Source organism: Aspergillus steynii (genome assembly GCF_002849105.1).
Source record: "Aspergillus steynii IBT 23096 chromosome Unknown P170scaffold_1, whole genome shotgun sequence".
Classification (NCBI taxonomy): domain Eukaryota; kingdom Fungi; phylum Ascomycota; class Eurotiomycetes; order Eurotiales; family Aspergillaceae; genus Aspergillus; species Aspergillus steynii.
Window position 1 is genome coordinate 4,343,022 of NW_020194398.1, and position 12,501 is coordinate 4,355,522.

Here is a 12,501-nt window from a genome sequence, read left to right on the forward strand (position 1 = left end):
TCTGCTTTGGAGTTGAAATGGTGAAAAGATGAATTGGTCGATTCCTCACAGGCTATCTCGGACCGTATATACGATATAGTCCCGATTGATCTGAAGGTCTGCTGGTGGAGGGTTGGAGTAGTCCTGGGGAGGCTGACAGCGCCCCCAATACATCACCACCATTCTCGGAAGAATCGCATCGCAACGGCCCCTGAAGTAACGAATCCCCCCCTCCCCCGGGCGATGTGATTTGCATCGTAGGCTGCATAACTGGCTTGGAGCCCCTCCATCCGGGGTCCTGTATCCCGATGTAATAGGCTAGCGAGGCACGGCCGAAACACAGTACTGTACGACATGAGACCAACTGGCAAGGATGACGCCGGGGTCTGCAGCATGTAGCACAAGAACTAAATTGGTTTCTTATACAGAGAAGACATTGCTCCGCTTACAGCCATCAGTCTGGGCAGGTGGACGAGGATTGGACTATGATGCTAGGCGTTGGCGCCATGTCGATCGGTTTGCGCCACAGAGAAAACAACAAGAACACAAACTAAAGAAAGAAGGGAAATGCATTACTGCAGTCCCTCCGCAAAGTCCACCGTCCTGCGGATCGCATTCACGGCCCCTTTCAAAGAGCCTCTCTCTCGTCCCCCCGGCACCGCGTGTCCTCCGGAATGCACAAACGGGGAGCACCACTCCGGCCGACACAGCGTGCTTAGCATGCGACTAGTGTCCGAGTGGCGATCGGCCTCACCCCAGACGTGCGCGGTGGGGAGCTGCAATGGAACCTCAACCCCGGCATCGTTGGTCGGTGGGCCCAGGATGGGGGCGCCGTCGGGGGTGGCGGCCGAGAGGAAGATCGCGCACCGCACGGGGTAGTGCGCCTGGAGTCGAGCCAGCAGGGCGGCGGCCACCTGGGCGCCCTGGGAAAAGGCCAGGATTCCGTCGAAGGGCCCTTCGTGCTCGAGGAACTCGGCCAAGTGGTGCAACGCCGTCGCGAAGGACTCCGGTCGCGAGGGGTCAAAGTACGCGAAACAGTCGTCGTCGGTGGGGAAATACGTCGCCAGACCTGAGAGTCGGTTAATTGTCAAAACATGCTGGCCGTACTTTTGCCAAACATGCCACATGCTGGACGTACCGGGGTCTACAGGACATGGGACAGTTCCCTCGGCATAGTCGTACGTGTGGCCGTCTCCCAGCTCATATCGGAGGGCAGCTAATGGCCCCGTCGGTGAGAGATCATCGTTCATCGTTCATCATTCATCAATTCGGTGGCTTACCGGTTTGCGCTTCAAGGATCTGGTCCATGGTTAGTCCAATGAAAAAAACACACGGCACAGCCTTGTCACCAGCGAAGACGCACCTGGCTGTTCGACCCAACCCCGTGTAGACAAAGAAAATGCATTGCGGTGCCCTGCGTCTGCTCGAAGGGAGGGTTGCGTCCCATTTATAATTGGAACCCGGATGAGCCCGACAAGGCTCCGCTGGTGTGACCCTGACCGGGGTCTGCAGTAGTGAAGGTGCGTTCGAATGGTCTCTCTGGATGTGGCATTATCCGAGCGAGCAAGGAGGACTGACAAGCGGATCGCAAGGTGAAATGATAAAGCCCCGAACTTCCCTCCCTCATATGGACTATCATAGGGACTATCATAGGGACTATCACCACCATGGCCATCACCAGCGATTTCCTGACTGCTTTCTCCCTGCCCGAGATCCTGCTTCTCGGCGTCCTGTGCCTGGTACGAAACCCATCTAGTGCTTCTGGGCCAGTTACAAGGCGAATTAACCAGCCCAACAGACCGCCGGATATGTCTTCCACCAAGTCTGGCTTCATCCCCTGGCCAAATACCCCGGTCCGTTGGTGTCGAAGCTCACGCACCTCTACTCCGTGTACCATGCGTTCAGGAGTGACCGCCACGCCGACCTCTACCGACTACACCAGCAATACGGCCCCGTCGTGCGCTTCGGCCCCAACCACATCTCCATCAAGGATGTTCGAGCCCTGGAGCCGATCTACGGGCACGGGGCCAACGTCCGGAAGTCCCGCTGGTACAGCTCCTTCTACAGCGTGAGCATCTTCAACGCCACCGACAAGGATGTCCACGCCCGGAAGAAACGGGTCATGTCGCAGGCCTTTTCGGACCAGGCCCTCCGCGCCATGGAGCCGCATATCATCTCGAGCATTCGAGCATGGTGCGGGGCGATCGGGAAAGATGCAGCAGGCTCCACGAGCAAGAGCGGTGCGTCGGACCCGTGGACGGAGCCGAAGGACATGGCGCATTGGAGCGCCTGTATGGTCTTTGACGTGCTGGGGGAGATCTGTTTCGGACGCAGCTTCGAGACGTCGGTCAGAGAGGAGAACCAGTTCTTCTTTCCGCTGATGGCGCTGAATGTGCGCATCTTGAATGTCTGTGGCCAGCTGCCGATTCTGCGGACGTTCGGGCTCGACACGTACCTTCGTCGAGGGACGGCGGCGAGCCGCGAGAGGCAGATCCGGTTCTCGCGGCAGCAGTTGGCCGATCGGCTGGCGATCGATTCGGAGGCGACGCAGAGGAGAGATATCATCTACTACCTGCAGAAGGCTCGCGACCCGGAGACGGGGGAGGCGTACTCGCAGGCCGAGCTGATTTCGGAGACTACTTTGCTGATGGGAGCCGGTACGTTGCCTTTTCAGAAGGTCCATCGAGATCAAGATCGCTCACTCTGGATGCCTTCTGATTCCCACAGGCTTTGACACAGCTAACACCGCCCTGGCCGCAACCTTCTACTTCCTCTGCAAACACCCCCGAATCCTCACTCGCCTCTCCGCCGAAATCCGCACCGCGTTCTCGACCCTCGAGAGCATCGTCTCCGGCCCTACCATGCAGCAAATGGTCTACCTCCGCGCCTGTCTCAGCGAAAGCATGCGACTCTGCCCTCCCGTCCCCATGGACCTGCCCCGAGAAGTCCAGTCCGGCGGTCTGCGCGTCATGAACCAAGATTTCCCGGCCGGCACCATCGTCGGCGTCCCGACGTACTCGCTGCACCATGACGAGGCGTACTTTGACGATCCGTTTGCCTACCGGCCCACCCGCTGGCTGCTTTCTGGTAGCCCGGCCTGCCAGGACGACGAGGGCGTGAGCGCGGAGACCCTGGCCCGGCAGAAGGAGGCGTTCGTGCCCTTCAGTCTGGGTCCGAGGGCCTGTATCGGGAGGAACGTGGCGTGGATGGAGCTTGAGGTGGGACTGGCGAGGGCGCTTTGGCTGTATGAGATTCGGATTGCGCCGGGGATGGAGCACGTTGGCGTTGCTCCGCGTGGGGGGGAGTATCTGATTCGAGATAATTTTGTGGTGGGCAAGGAAGGGCCGATGATTCAGTTTCGTCCGAGGGTAGATTGAGCCTGAAGTGTATTTCGACACCCACCCGTGAGGAATAACTATATATTACGTTCTGTCCACCGTTGAAATTGAATTCTACCTAGACCAGACCAGCCCATGCCTCGCTCACAGCTTCTCCTTCTTCGGTTTCGGCGCTCGGAAAGCACTGGTCGGTTTGATCGCCTGGTACCATTCCTCCCCCAAGACCAGATGATCGCGCTGGCTCATCGACCGGCGCTGTTCCTCCCACTCGCGCTCCAGACGCAGGAAGTGCGCCATTTCGCGATCCAACCACCGGAAGCACTGTTCAGCGGCGTCGGCCACGTTCTCAAACGGGAAGAGATGGCCCGCCTTGGGCAGGATGACTTCCTTGACCCTCCCTGGCGCCATCCCCCCGCTGCCACCGACCCCCGTGCCACAGGCCTGGACCCCCTGGCGGATTTCATCCGTGCGGAGATAGCTGTTCCCCCCGAGCAGCCAGAGCGCCGACGGCCTCAGGCTCGGGAGCCTGTAGAACGTGCTGCGTGGCTCCGGCCGATACATGGGGATGAAGGCGGCCAGGGGATCCAGATCGGCGTGCGTGCGACGATTGATGTGGACGGAGCCGTCCGGGGCGCGGGCCGCGAGATTCTCGCGGATCTGGCCCAGCAGATCCTGGTATTTGGTGGTGGTGAGCGTGACGGGCGGGTCGGACGCATCGCTGCCTTCCGGGAGGTTGGGATGCAGCGCCGTGGGCAGATCGCGGAATCCATACTTGGCCGCGCGCTCCAGACACCGCGGGTCCATGGCGGGGAAGATCTTTGCGTACGTGGCCATGGCGGCCTTGCGGTTGGGCCAGACGTCGGGACGATACAGGGTGAAGTTGATGGCGCTGGGGGGGTCGGTCCCAAAGCCCATCGGGGGCGGGTTGAGCTGGATGACGGGGTCTAGGAGGACGACCGTCGTGAAGAGACGAGGATGCAGATACGCCAGGTTCGTTCTGATCGTGCGTTAGCTGCGGGCTCTTCGATCGGATGAATCTGGAGAGGGAATCGGACATGATGGTGCCTCCAAAGCTATGGCCCACGCCCACGATGGGTCGAGGCATTTGATCGCGGAAGTGATTGACCATCAAGAGCAGGTCTCGGGCACAGTCCATCCAGGAGACTATGGATCCGGTCATCAGCTGGCTACCCTAGAGGATTGATGATTCCTTCCTGGCCACCACTCACAATCCGTGCTCAACTTGTCTTCGTTGAGGATGCCACTGCCGCCCATGTTGACCATGTCGGCAATCCAGATGCTGCGAATCTGCACATTTCCACTCTGCCTGGAACGCTGCCAGATTTCGTCCCACAGTGGCTCGTACAGTTCCTTGGCCAGGGCCACCCCGTGGGCGGCCACGACGGTCACCGCGTTTGGGGACAGCGGCAGCGATTGCTCCTTGGGCGTGTACTGCTTCACATGGAGCTGCAGCACCTCCTCCTGGCTGTTGGCGGTGCTACCGGCATACTCGCGAATATGGCCCGCGGCGACGGTGTGCTCCGTGACGGTGAAGTTGGTGGTCGACATGGTTGATCCGGCCGAGAAAGGGAGTTCATCAGTCCAAATCGACCGGACGGACGAAAGAAAAAGGAGGCGGAGGGGCAGACAAAGAAGTGTCGTAGCCGAGGCTGCAGGGATTCTTTCCTTTCCCCTGGCTCAAGGCTGTGGGACTATTGCCACAAATCCCACGCTCCAGGATGCTTGGAGGCTATAAAGCGACCCTCCGATCACCGACCAGTCCCCACCCCCAGGAAGCACAATGTCCTCTCCCCAAGAAGGAAGCCCAAAGGCATGGCTGACCGTCGCTGGCTCGGCTGCTGCGCTGTTCGCTTCGTTCGGCTGGGTCAATTGCATCGGCGTGTTTCAGGCGCAGTACGAAGCCCATCAATTACGCGAGTACAGCAGCTCCAAGATCTCCTGGATCCCGTCGATGGAGTGTTGGTCCCCCCGAGCCCTCGTGTGACACTGCCCTCCACGACTAACGAAGATCATTCCCAGTCTTTTTCATGATGTTCCCCTCCGCCTTGACGGGGAAGCTGTTTGACAATTACGGGCCGCGAGTGCCGATTGCGATGGGCACGCTGGTGCACACCTTCGGGCTGATGATGGCCAGCATCTCACGCGAGTACTATCAGTTCATGCTGAGCCAATCGGTCTGCTCCGGACTGGGATGCGCGCTCATCTTCACCCCGGCCATGGCCGCCGTACGAAATGCACCCCCCTGGTGGTCGGTGGTTGGTGGTTGACTGCTTCCCAGCCGTATACCTGGTTTCGCCGAAGAAAGGCCATTGCGTCGGGGCTCACCGTGGCAGGGTCCTCCATTGGCGGAGTGGTGTTTCCTCTCATGGTCCAGCACTTGATTCCCCGCGTGGGATTTGGCTGGACGATGCGAATCTGCGCCTTTTTGGTCCTGGCCATGCTGATCTTCGCGACCTGGACGGTTTCATCCCGCATGGAGCATCGTCCCAAGCCAATGAAGATCGTCGACTACGTGAAGCCTCTAGCCGAGCTGGACTTCTGCATCTTATGTGCCGCGTGCTTTTTTCTCTACTGTGGGTGGCGCAACAGTCCCCCGACGGGAGAATGGTTCTCCAGACTAATCGCATGCAGGGGGCATGTTTGTTCCGTTCAATTACATTTCCGTCGTCGCCATGCGCCATGGCATGTCCCAGAGCCTTGCGTTGAGCCTAATCCCCATCCTGAACGGCGCGAGGTAGGCTACTGTTCCTTTCCGCCGCATCTCGGTCTGTATCTTGACACGCTCGCAGTTTCCTGGGTCGCACGGTGCCAAACTACCTCGCCGACCGCTGCGGCGCATTCAACGTCATGATTGTCATGACGCTGTTTACGACGATCATCGTGCTCGCCCTCTGGCTGCCCGCCGGGGGCAACGTGGCTTTCCTGACTTTCACGGCCCTCTTTGGGGTGGGTTCGGGCGCGACAGTCGGCCTGGGTCCTGTCCTGATCGCCATCCTGTCTCCTATCAAGGAAGTCGGTCTGAGAATGGGCACCACGCTGGCCATTGGGGCCATCGGGGGGCTCACCAGCCCTCCAATCGCCGGGGCGATTGCGGCGCAAGAGGAGGGGGACTTCACGGATGCGTGCGTCTTCTCGGGCGTCAGCTACTTCTCAGCCCTGGTGTGCTTTTTGCTCCTGCGCGTGCGTCGGGGTGGGTGGAGGGTTACATCGGCGGTCTGAGGGGGTGGAATCCCTGTTTGGGCCCAGCCTTACGTTATATGCACTACATATCCAATTCAATCAAATCAAATCGAATCCCCGGATGTTTGCTGTCTCTTTGGTTGCACTTATCCTTTGCCTGCAACTCTCCAGCCGCCAAGGCACTATAGCTGCAGTATCTTACAGGGGATGACAGATCCATTTCCATTTTGATTGAATCATCAACTACTGCGTATGTGTTTCATACTGCTTTCTGTATCATGCGTCAATGGCCTTTCTTAGCTGTATCGATATGCGAGTTGTGACATGGATGTACCTGTATGTTGTTTCAGGCTGAGCCAACACTACCCCGATCATTTGCCAAAGTACGACTATCGAACAGGGTGTATTGACTTTTGTTTGCTTCTCTCCAATTCTTCTGCCGACTCAACCGGACATGCCAATCATCTCCCCCGTCAGATGCGGCTTCAAGTGCCTTTGCAAGTCTCTGCGATGTTACGTCCTAACCTCTTGATAGATGCCAAAAGCACGAAAGGATTTAAAATTAGCCTCATCACACCTTTGTTACAGACCCGCGTAAATGCTTGTTGTCTTGGCCTCCTTGGCCCGGATTCTTATCCCATTCAGACCAAGATCAACATCCACCGCCACGAAGACGCCAAGGTTGCTTGTCCAGGGATGCTGCATTGCCCCTCAAGACATCCAGCCACCTACCTTGGAGTGCTTAGGGCCGTGTCCCCATGCCCTATCCCCATGCATGCCATGCCATGCCCAGAGCCTGTCCAGCACGACTCACCTCAGGTACCCTCATGAACCTTTGGGGCCAAAGTCCCCCTTCCCTCCCTCCTCTATGCCGTCCGTCTCGATGCCATTCATGTCCTCTGATGAAGGTGAGCGAGCGAGCAATCCTTGCCCTTTCATGTTCGACCCATACACTAAGCGTGGCATCGGCTTATAAAGGTCGTCTGCCCTGGAGATGTTCGCGAGAGAATGGAAAGGGCGGTTCTCACTGATTAAAAACCTCGTCACTCCTTTCAAAAGGTCCTCGGAACCAGGCCTTACAATAATATTGATTGATTGATTGCCTTCTATCTACACCCCCATGTCTTCTTCTTCTTCCTCTTCCTCTTCTTCTTCCGCCGCCGCGGATATCCCGCCCGCCCGCATCAGGGAATACAGCGGGGACCAGACTCGAGATGTCGCGATTGCGTTCATCGTCATCGAAATCGTTGCAGTGGGGCTCCGGTACCTGGCCTTCATGTTGAGCGAGAAACGCTTCGGCATCGATGATATTCTGATGATCCCCGGATTGATCCTTTGTTTGGCGCTGAATACTTCGGCGTTGAGTATGTGCCTTCCATCCATAATGAATCCACCTTGAAGATATCATCAAACAAAGCTAACCATAGGACCAGTTGGCATCCGTCTCGGCCGCGTCGGCTATCACCTCGACGTCGTGAAAGCCCTCTACCCCGAGGCGATGGTCCCATGGGCCAAGGTCCTGGTCGTGACGCCCATCGTGTACTCGGCCGCCTGCATGGTCCCCCGGGTGGTGATCCTAGCCCTGTATCTGCGCATCTTCCACGAGAGAAAATACCGCATCGCCTGCTACGTCTTGATCGCGGTGGTGGTCGCTCTGGGCGTCGCCGACATCCTCACGGGTGCGTTCGAGTGCATCCCGCTCGCGTATCTTTGGGATAAGACCATCCCGGGGGGCCGGTGCATCGACCTCACGCAGTTCTTTCGCTACGGCACCCTGCCCAATGTGTTTGTTGACTTGCTGATGCTCATCCTGCCGCAGCCGGTGATTTGGAAGTTGCAGACGAGCAGGCAGGTGAAGATTGGGCTGGCGGCTACGATATTGACGGGGAGTGTGTGAGTATCTCTCTCTCTCTCTTTCTTTTCTTACTAGTGCGGTATACAGTTGGTGATCCTGGTCTTCTAACTAAATGACCTATTGGGTTGTTGTTGTTGTTGTTGTTCTCCCCATGACGCACGAAAGCAAGCAAATCCTACATACGTAGATCCATATACTAACATCACCCAGAGGAATGATCACGTCCATCATGCGCTGCGTTGCATTCTTCCAAAGCAACCCCCTCGAAGACGGGACCTGGACCTCCGTGACATTCCTCAGCTGGAGCATCATCGAGCCAGGCGTCTATCTCCTCGCCGCGTGCCTCCCCTGCTACAGGCCCCTGATCCTCGCCGCGGTTCGGCTGACTGCGCACCACACCGCGAAGCGATCCGGGACCTCATACCTGAATCTATCGGACAGCAAGTCGGCAGATGCGAGATGGAAGAATAATGAACCGGAAGCTGTCGAATTGTATCCGTATCAGGTGAAGACAGGTAGGTCTACTGAGCAGGGTCTGCCGGAAGAAGACAAGAAGAAGAGGATTGGATATGCTCGAGATTGATCGTCTTCCTGGGGATGGGGAAGTAAGCAACGTTCGTGGGGTCGGCGAATGTCATGGATAACCTGTCCCTGTCCCTGTCCCTGTCCCTGTACCTTAATGTCACTCTTTTTGGTCCCACTTCCATCCTCCGTGCTACCACTTGTAAGCTGCTTCTCATGCTGGAACAGCTGGCTTGGATGGGATTCAGGAGTAAACATGTGTTCCTGAGGGACAGGTCACAGCGCAGGCAGGCGGACGCCGATGTGCCGACATCTTAAATTGAGAATTGCCTGAGGGCGGCTTGTTGTCCGGTCGACGAGTTGCAGGAAGAGTGCCAGTTCGATACGGTGACGGCCATGTCCAAAACCTCTTCGTCGTGCTGGCGGTTGTCTCCACAGCTTTGGTCCATTGGAGGCTTATCCACGCCCCGTACTGGAACCCAATGGGTAGTAGTAATGCAGGTGATCCCCCCGTCAGGGATTGGAAGTTATTGATACTGCGGAATTATATAGGTAGATTGCTACAACTGCCGTCTCTGAAGGATATTATAATTTAAAAGACTTCCTTCATAAGGGTATCCTAACTAGTACTAAGTCTAGGGTAACCTTGGATATAAGTATAATATCTTATTTTAGCAGGTTTAGCAGGTTTAGCAGGTTTAGTACCTAGAGCGTCTCATCGTGGCGGACGCGATAGTCTTGAAATTTCTTTTTTTTTAAAAAAAAAATAGAAGTATATACTAGGAGATACCATAATACCTACTAGCTATAATGTATTCTCAACTTATTATATATAGGGCTCTATCTTATAACAATCTTATTAAAGCGGCCTCATGCAAAAAAGGTAAGTCTCATTAATTCTAAGAATCAGCTGTCATATATTTGCTTCTGTGTGGGGATCAAAGCAGCATGTATGCGTAGATCAGGTGGAAGGTCTAAGGAGGATGATGGAGATGAAGAAAGTCTACAGAGCACGTGTTAAGAAGTCAAGAAAGATACAAAACCATCGAGATTAACCAGTTGAAAAAAATAGATTGGACAAGTCTATATATTTACTCCGAACATTGATCAATTAGAAAACCACGCAGTTGATGGTCTGTTGTCGCTTCGTTATCGTCGTCCGCGTCTACCGTCCGCTTCGACTGCGGCGCAGGTTTTGAAGACACTCATCGCAATACCATTTGACTGCGTGTTGTTAGCGATGGCCGTCGCGCCTCGAGGGCCAAGGAGGCGGGACTTACCATTCTTGCCGGGTGGCTTTGTCAACCCAACGCAGGACAAATGGAACCATTCACGCGGACATGCGTCGTTGTCACACGCAACCATCTCGCCGAAACTGATTTCGTTGCAGTAGCAGTACCGCGGCTCGCCTTCCTCATCCTCGTCATCCCCTTCGTGAAGGGATTCTTCCTCCTCGGATGGTGCCCTCGGCTGCACCACAGGCGTACTGCCATTCTTCTTCTGTGACCGCTTGGCCGGTGCAGGGTCTGTACTGCGTGTGGCACGTACACGCTGCTGGGTGGTGGTTTCGGAGAAAGTCGTCGTCACGGGAGTCGACGTCTTTGACGACCGTCCCTTGGGTGCCGTGTTCAAGGGCGGCAATGTCGGTGTTTCCCGCTGTTCAATGGATTCGGTCGGTTTACCGTCCGTGTCGTCACGCTTAGTCCCGACAGGAGTGGGAACCTTCGATGCAGCTGCGTCGGCAGGCTCGGTTTCCGTTTCTCGGCGCTTCGTTTCGGGGATTGGCGGAGGAAGAGCATCGGTCTTGGATGCGATTTCTTTAGGTGTGATCCTCGCCTCGTTTGTTTTATCTACACCAACACCTTTTTGTTAGCCACCTGCACAGGAGAACTCAACCACAAGAAAATACATACTGTTGCTGTTAACACGATTCGAGGCCGACGATGAGGGTCTTTGGCGACCATTGGCAGATTGGCTGGTATTCTGTTGAGTCCGTGATGACTGCGGCCGCGCCGCGGCGGGAGCTGGCCCTGGACTGGCTGCGCTTCGTGGGATGGCAGCAGCACCGACAACCGGTGATGGTGCCAAAATGGGCGAATCTGTGGCTGAGACCCCGGTATTGTTCCTGGATCATAGTCAGCCAGAGTTCTCCTTACTTCCCACGTACTGTCGGTCTCCTCTTTTGAGTCTCCATACCTTTTGCGTGCGGCTGCCGTATTTGTGTTCGGTGCCCGGGATCTCTTCTTCGTCCCATCGGACCCTTCTTTGGCGGCCGCTCTGCCCGACACATTGCCGCTGGCTGAGCGCTCCATAGCAGTGCCAGTATCCACGGGGGGCGGTCGCTCGACTTTGCGACGTTTCGTCTGGCCCGACGTGCCGGTGGTCGCATGCGCATTCCCCACGGCAGACGCATCACCTGCAGCGGTGGCACGCGCCTTGCTAGACTGTCCCTTGCGACCGCCGGCAGCGCGGACCTCCTCCAGATCCGACTCACCGTGCGCCCGGCGCTGTCGCCGGGCCATGACAGCTTCACGTCGAGCCTCGCTTCGCGACGCAGCCTCTGCCTCCTGAATAGCATGGACTATATCCTTATTGGAAGCAGCTTCCCGGCGAGGGCGCTCATTGGCTGCAGCCTTGGCCGCTGCATTGCGATTGGAGTAGGCCCAATGGCTGAGACTGCCGAGGCGTGCCTCGTCGCTGATCTCGCCGGCAATAAAAGGGAAGACAGTATCCAGACGCAGAAGCTGACGATCCAACTCGTCGTTTGCATTGGAAATCACATGATTTTTCTCATCCGCCGTCATCATCAGGTCCGAGAGGGTATGGCGTACGCGATCGAAGAGAACCCGACGGTTTCTGCTGTCTTCGGATTCGGGTTGTTGTGGGAGGCCCTAATGCAGATGTCACAAAAGAAGTCAGCATGAGTATTATCAAAATTGCATCGTCACCGGTCATCTCCTTATTGATTCCTCTTTGCGCAGAGAGGGGGAAAATGGACTAAGTGTTGACCCACCGCAGGCAAGAGATCCTCGCGCACCGCCCCTGCAATGACAGGAGCCGGGTTGGGAGGAAAAGGAACGGCCTGTGATTCTGAAGACGTCTTGAGTAGCTGGAGTAGGTTATCCTCCAAGGCCCAGGCCTTCGCATCGACCTCCTTTAGCAAGGAATTGTGCCGCCGAAATTCTCGGGGTAGGGCGGCGATGGCATCGGTAAAATGTGTGATCGCTGGGTAGAATCCGTGGGGGATGGGAGGCGTAGGGGAGGTGTCTGCCATGGACGAGTGTCCATAGGCAAAAGACGAGCGCCCCAGGGTCTTAGAGGTGCGAGATGGGTTCGTGCGTGTCTGGCGCGCTGACTGACGGGCACTGGAGGAGCCCTGGGGAGGGACGGCGGACGCAGGAGCCGCCGAGGACATGGTGCATGGAAAAGAAGGCCGGCGGGATTCAATCAGGGAAGAGAAAGCAATCACAGAAAACGGCAGGCCGGCGCCTCAGCAGCGGGAACATGGAACAGCGGACGAGACGAAGAGATGGGAATCTCGCGGTGCGGAGAAACGACGAAACGCAGAGGGCCTTCTTTCCCCTTTGGGATCGCCGTCAGGTGATT

At 56.7% G+C, this 12,501-nt stretch overlaps 6 protein-coding genes across 6 annotated transcripts; 3 read left to right on the forward strand and 3 right to left on the reverse strand.

Moving 5' to 3' along the window:
- Window positions 1–273: 273 nt before the first annotated feature.
- Window positions 274–1,669, reverse strand: P170DRAFT_32214 (uncharacterized protein). The gene is made up of 4 exons (XM_024843319.1): window positions 1,343–1,669; window positions 1,260–1,278; window positions 1,118–1,195; window positions 274–1,048 (listed from the first exon to the last, which is right to left on the reverse strand). The coding sequence occupies exons 1-4, from the start codon at window positions 1,424–1,426 to the stop codon at window positions 552–554; spliced, it is 678 nt and encodes a 225-aa protein (XP_024710387.1). The 5' UTR covers window positions 1,427–1,669; the 3' UTR covers window positions 274–551.
- On the forward strand, window positions 1,643–3,356 carry P170DRAFT_505708 (cytochrome P450; the record flags this gene model as incomplete). Its single annotated transcript, XM_024854317.1, has 3 exons — window positions 1,643–1,718; window positions 1,778–2,636; window positions 2,707–3,356. The coding sequence occupies exons 1-3, from the start codon at window positions 1,647–1,649 to the stop codon at window positions 3,354–3,356; spliced, it is 1,581 nt and encodes a 526-aa protein (XP_024710388.1). The 5' UTR covers window positions 1,643–1,646.
- A 105-nt stretch (window positions 3,357–3,461) lies between these two features.
- Window positions 3,462–4,886, reverse strand: P170DRAFT_442985 (alpha/beta hydrolase; the record flags this gene model as incomplete). The annotated part of the gene is made up of 3 exons (XM_024850502.1): window positions 3,462–4,314; window positions 4,373–4,481; window positions 4,547–4,886. The coding sequence occupies 3 exons, from the start codon at window positions 4,884–4,886 to the stop codon at window positions 3,462–3,464; spliced, it is 1,302 nt and encodes a 433-aa protein (XP_024710389.1).
- A 232-nt stretch (window positions 4,887–5,118) lies between these two features.
- P170DRAFT_398963 (MCT family MFS transporter) lies at window positions 5,119–7,056 on the forward strand (the record flags this gene model as incomplete). The annotated part of the gene is made up of 5 exons (XM_024846256.1): window positions 5,119–5,296; window positions 5,358–5,563; window positions 5,617–5,911; window positions 5,970–6,072; window positions 6,128–7,056. 5 exons carry the CDS (start codon window positions 5,119–5,121, stop codon window positions 6,555–6,557), a joined length of 1,212 nt encoding a protein of 403 aa, XP_024710390.1. The 3' UTR covers window positions 6,558–7,056.
- A 530-nt stretch (window positions 7,057–7,586) lies between these two features.
- Window positions 7,587–9,078, forward strand: P170DRAFT_461038 (uncharacterized protein). Its single transcript, XM_024851992.1, has 3 exons — window positions 7,587–7,882; window positions 7,952–8,411; window positions 8,584–9,078. The coding sequence occupies exons 1-3, from the start codon at window positions 7,639–7,641 to the stop codon at window positions 8,954–8,956; spliced, it is 1,077 nt and encodes a 358-aa protein (XP_024710391.1). The 5' UTR covers window positions 7,587–7,638; the 3' UTR covers window positions 8,957–9,078.
- An 868-nt stretch (window positions 9,079–9,946) lies between these two features.
- On the reverse strand, window positions 9,947–12,433 carry P170DRAFT_432627 (putative PHD finger domain protein (Ing1)). The gene is made up of 5 exons (XM_024848303.1): window positions 11,909–12,433; window positions 11,092–11,786; window positions 10,809–11,020; window positions 10,176–10,745; window positions 9,947–10,119 (listed from the first exon to the last, which is right to left on the reverse strand). The coding sequence occupies exons 1-5, from the start codon at window positions 12,308–12,310 to the stop codon at window positions 10,061–10,063; spliced, it is 1,938 nt and encodes a 645-aa protein (XP_024710392.1). The 5' UTR covers window positions 12,311–12,433; the 3' UTR covers window positions 9,947–10,060.
- Window positions 12,434–12,501: the final 68 nt, after the last annotated feature.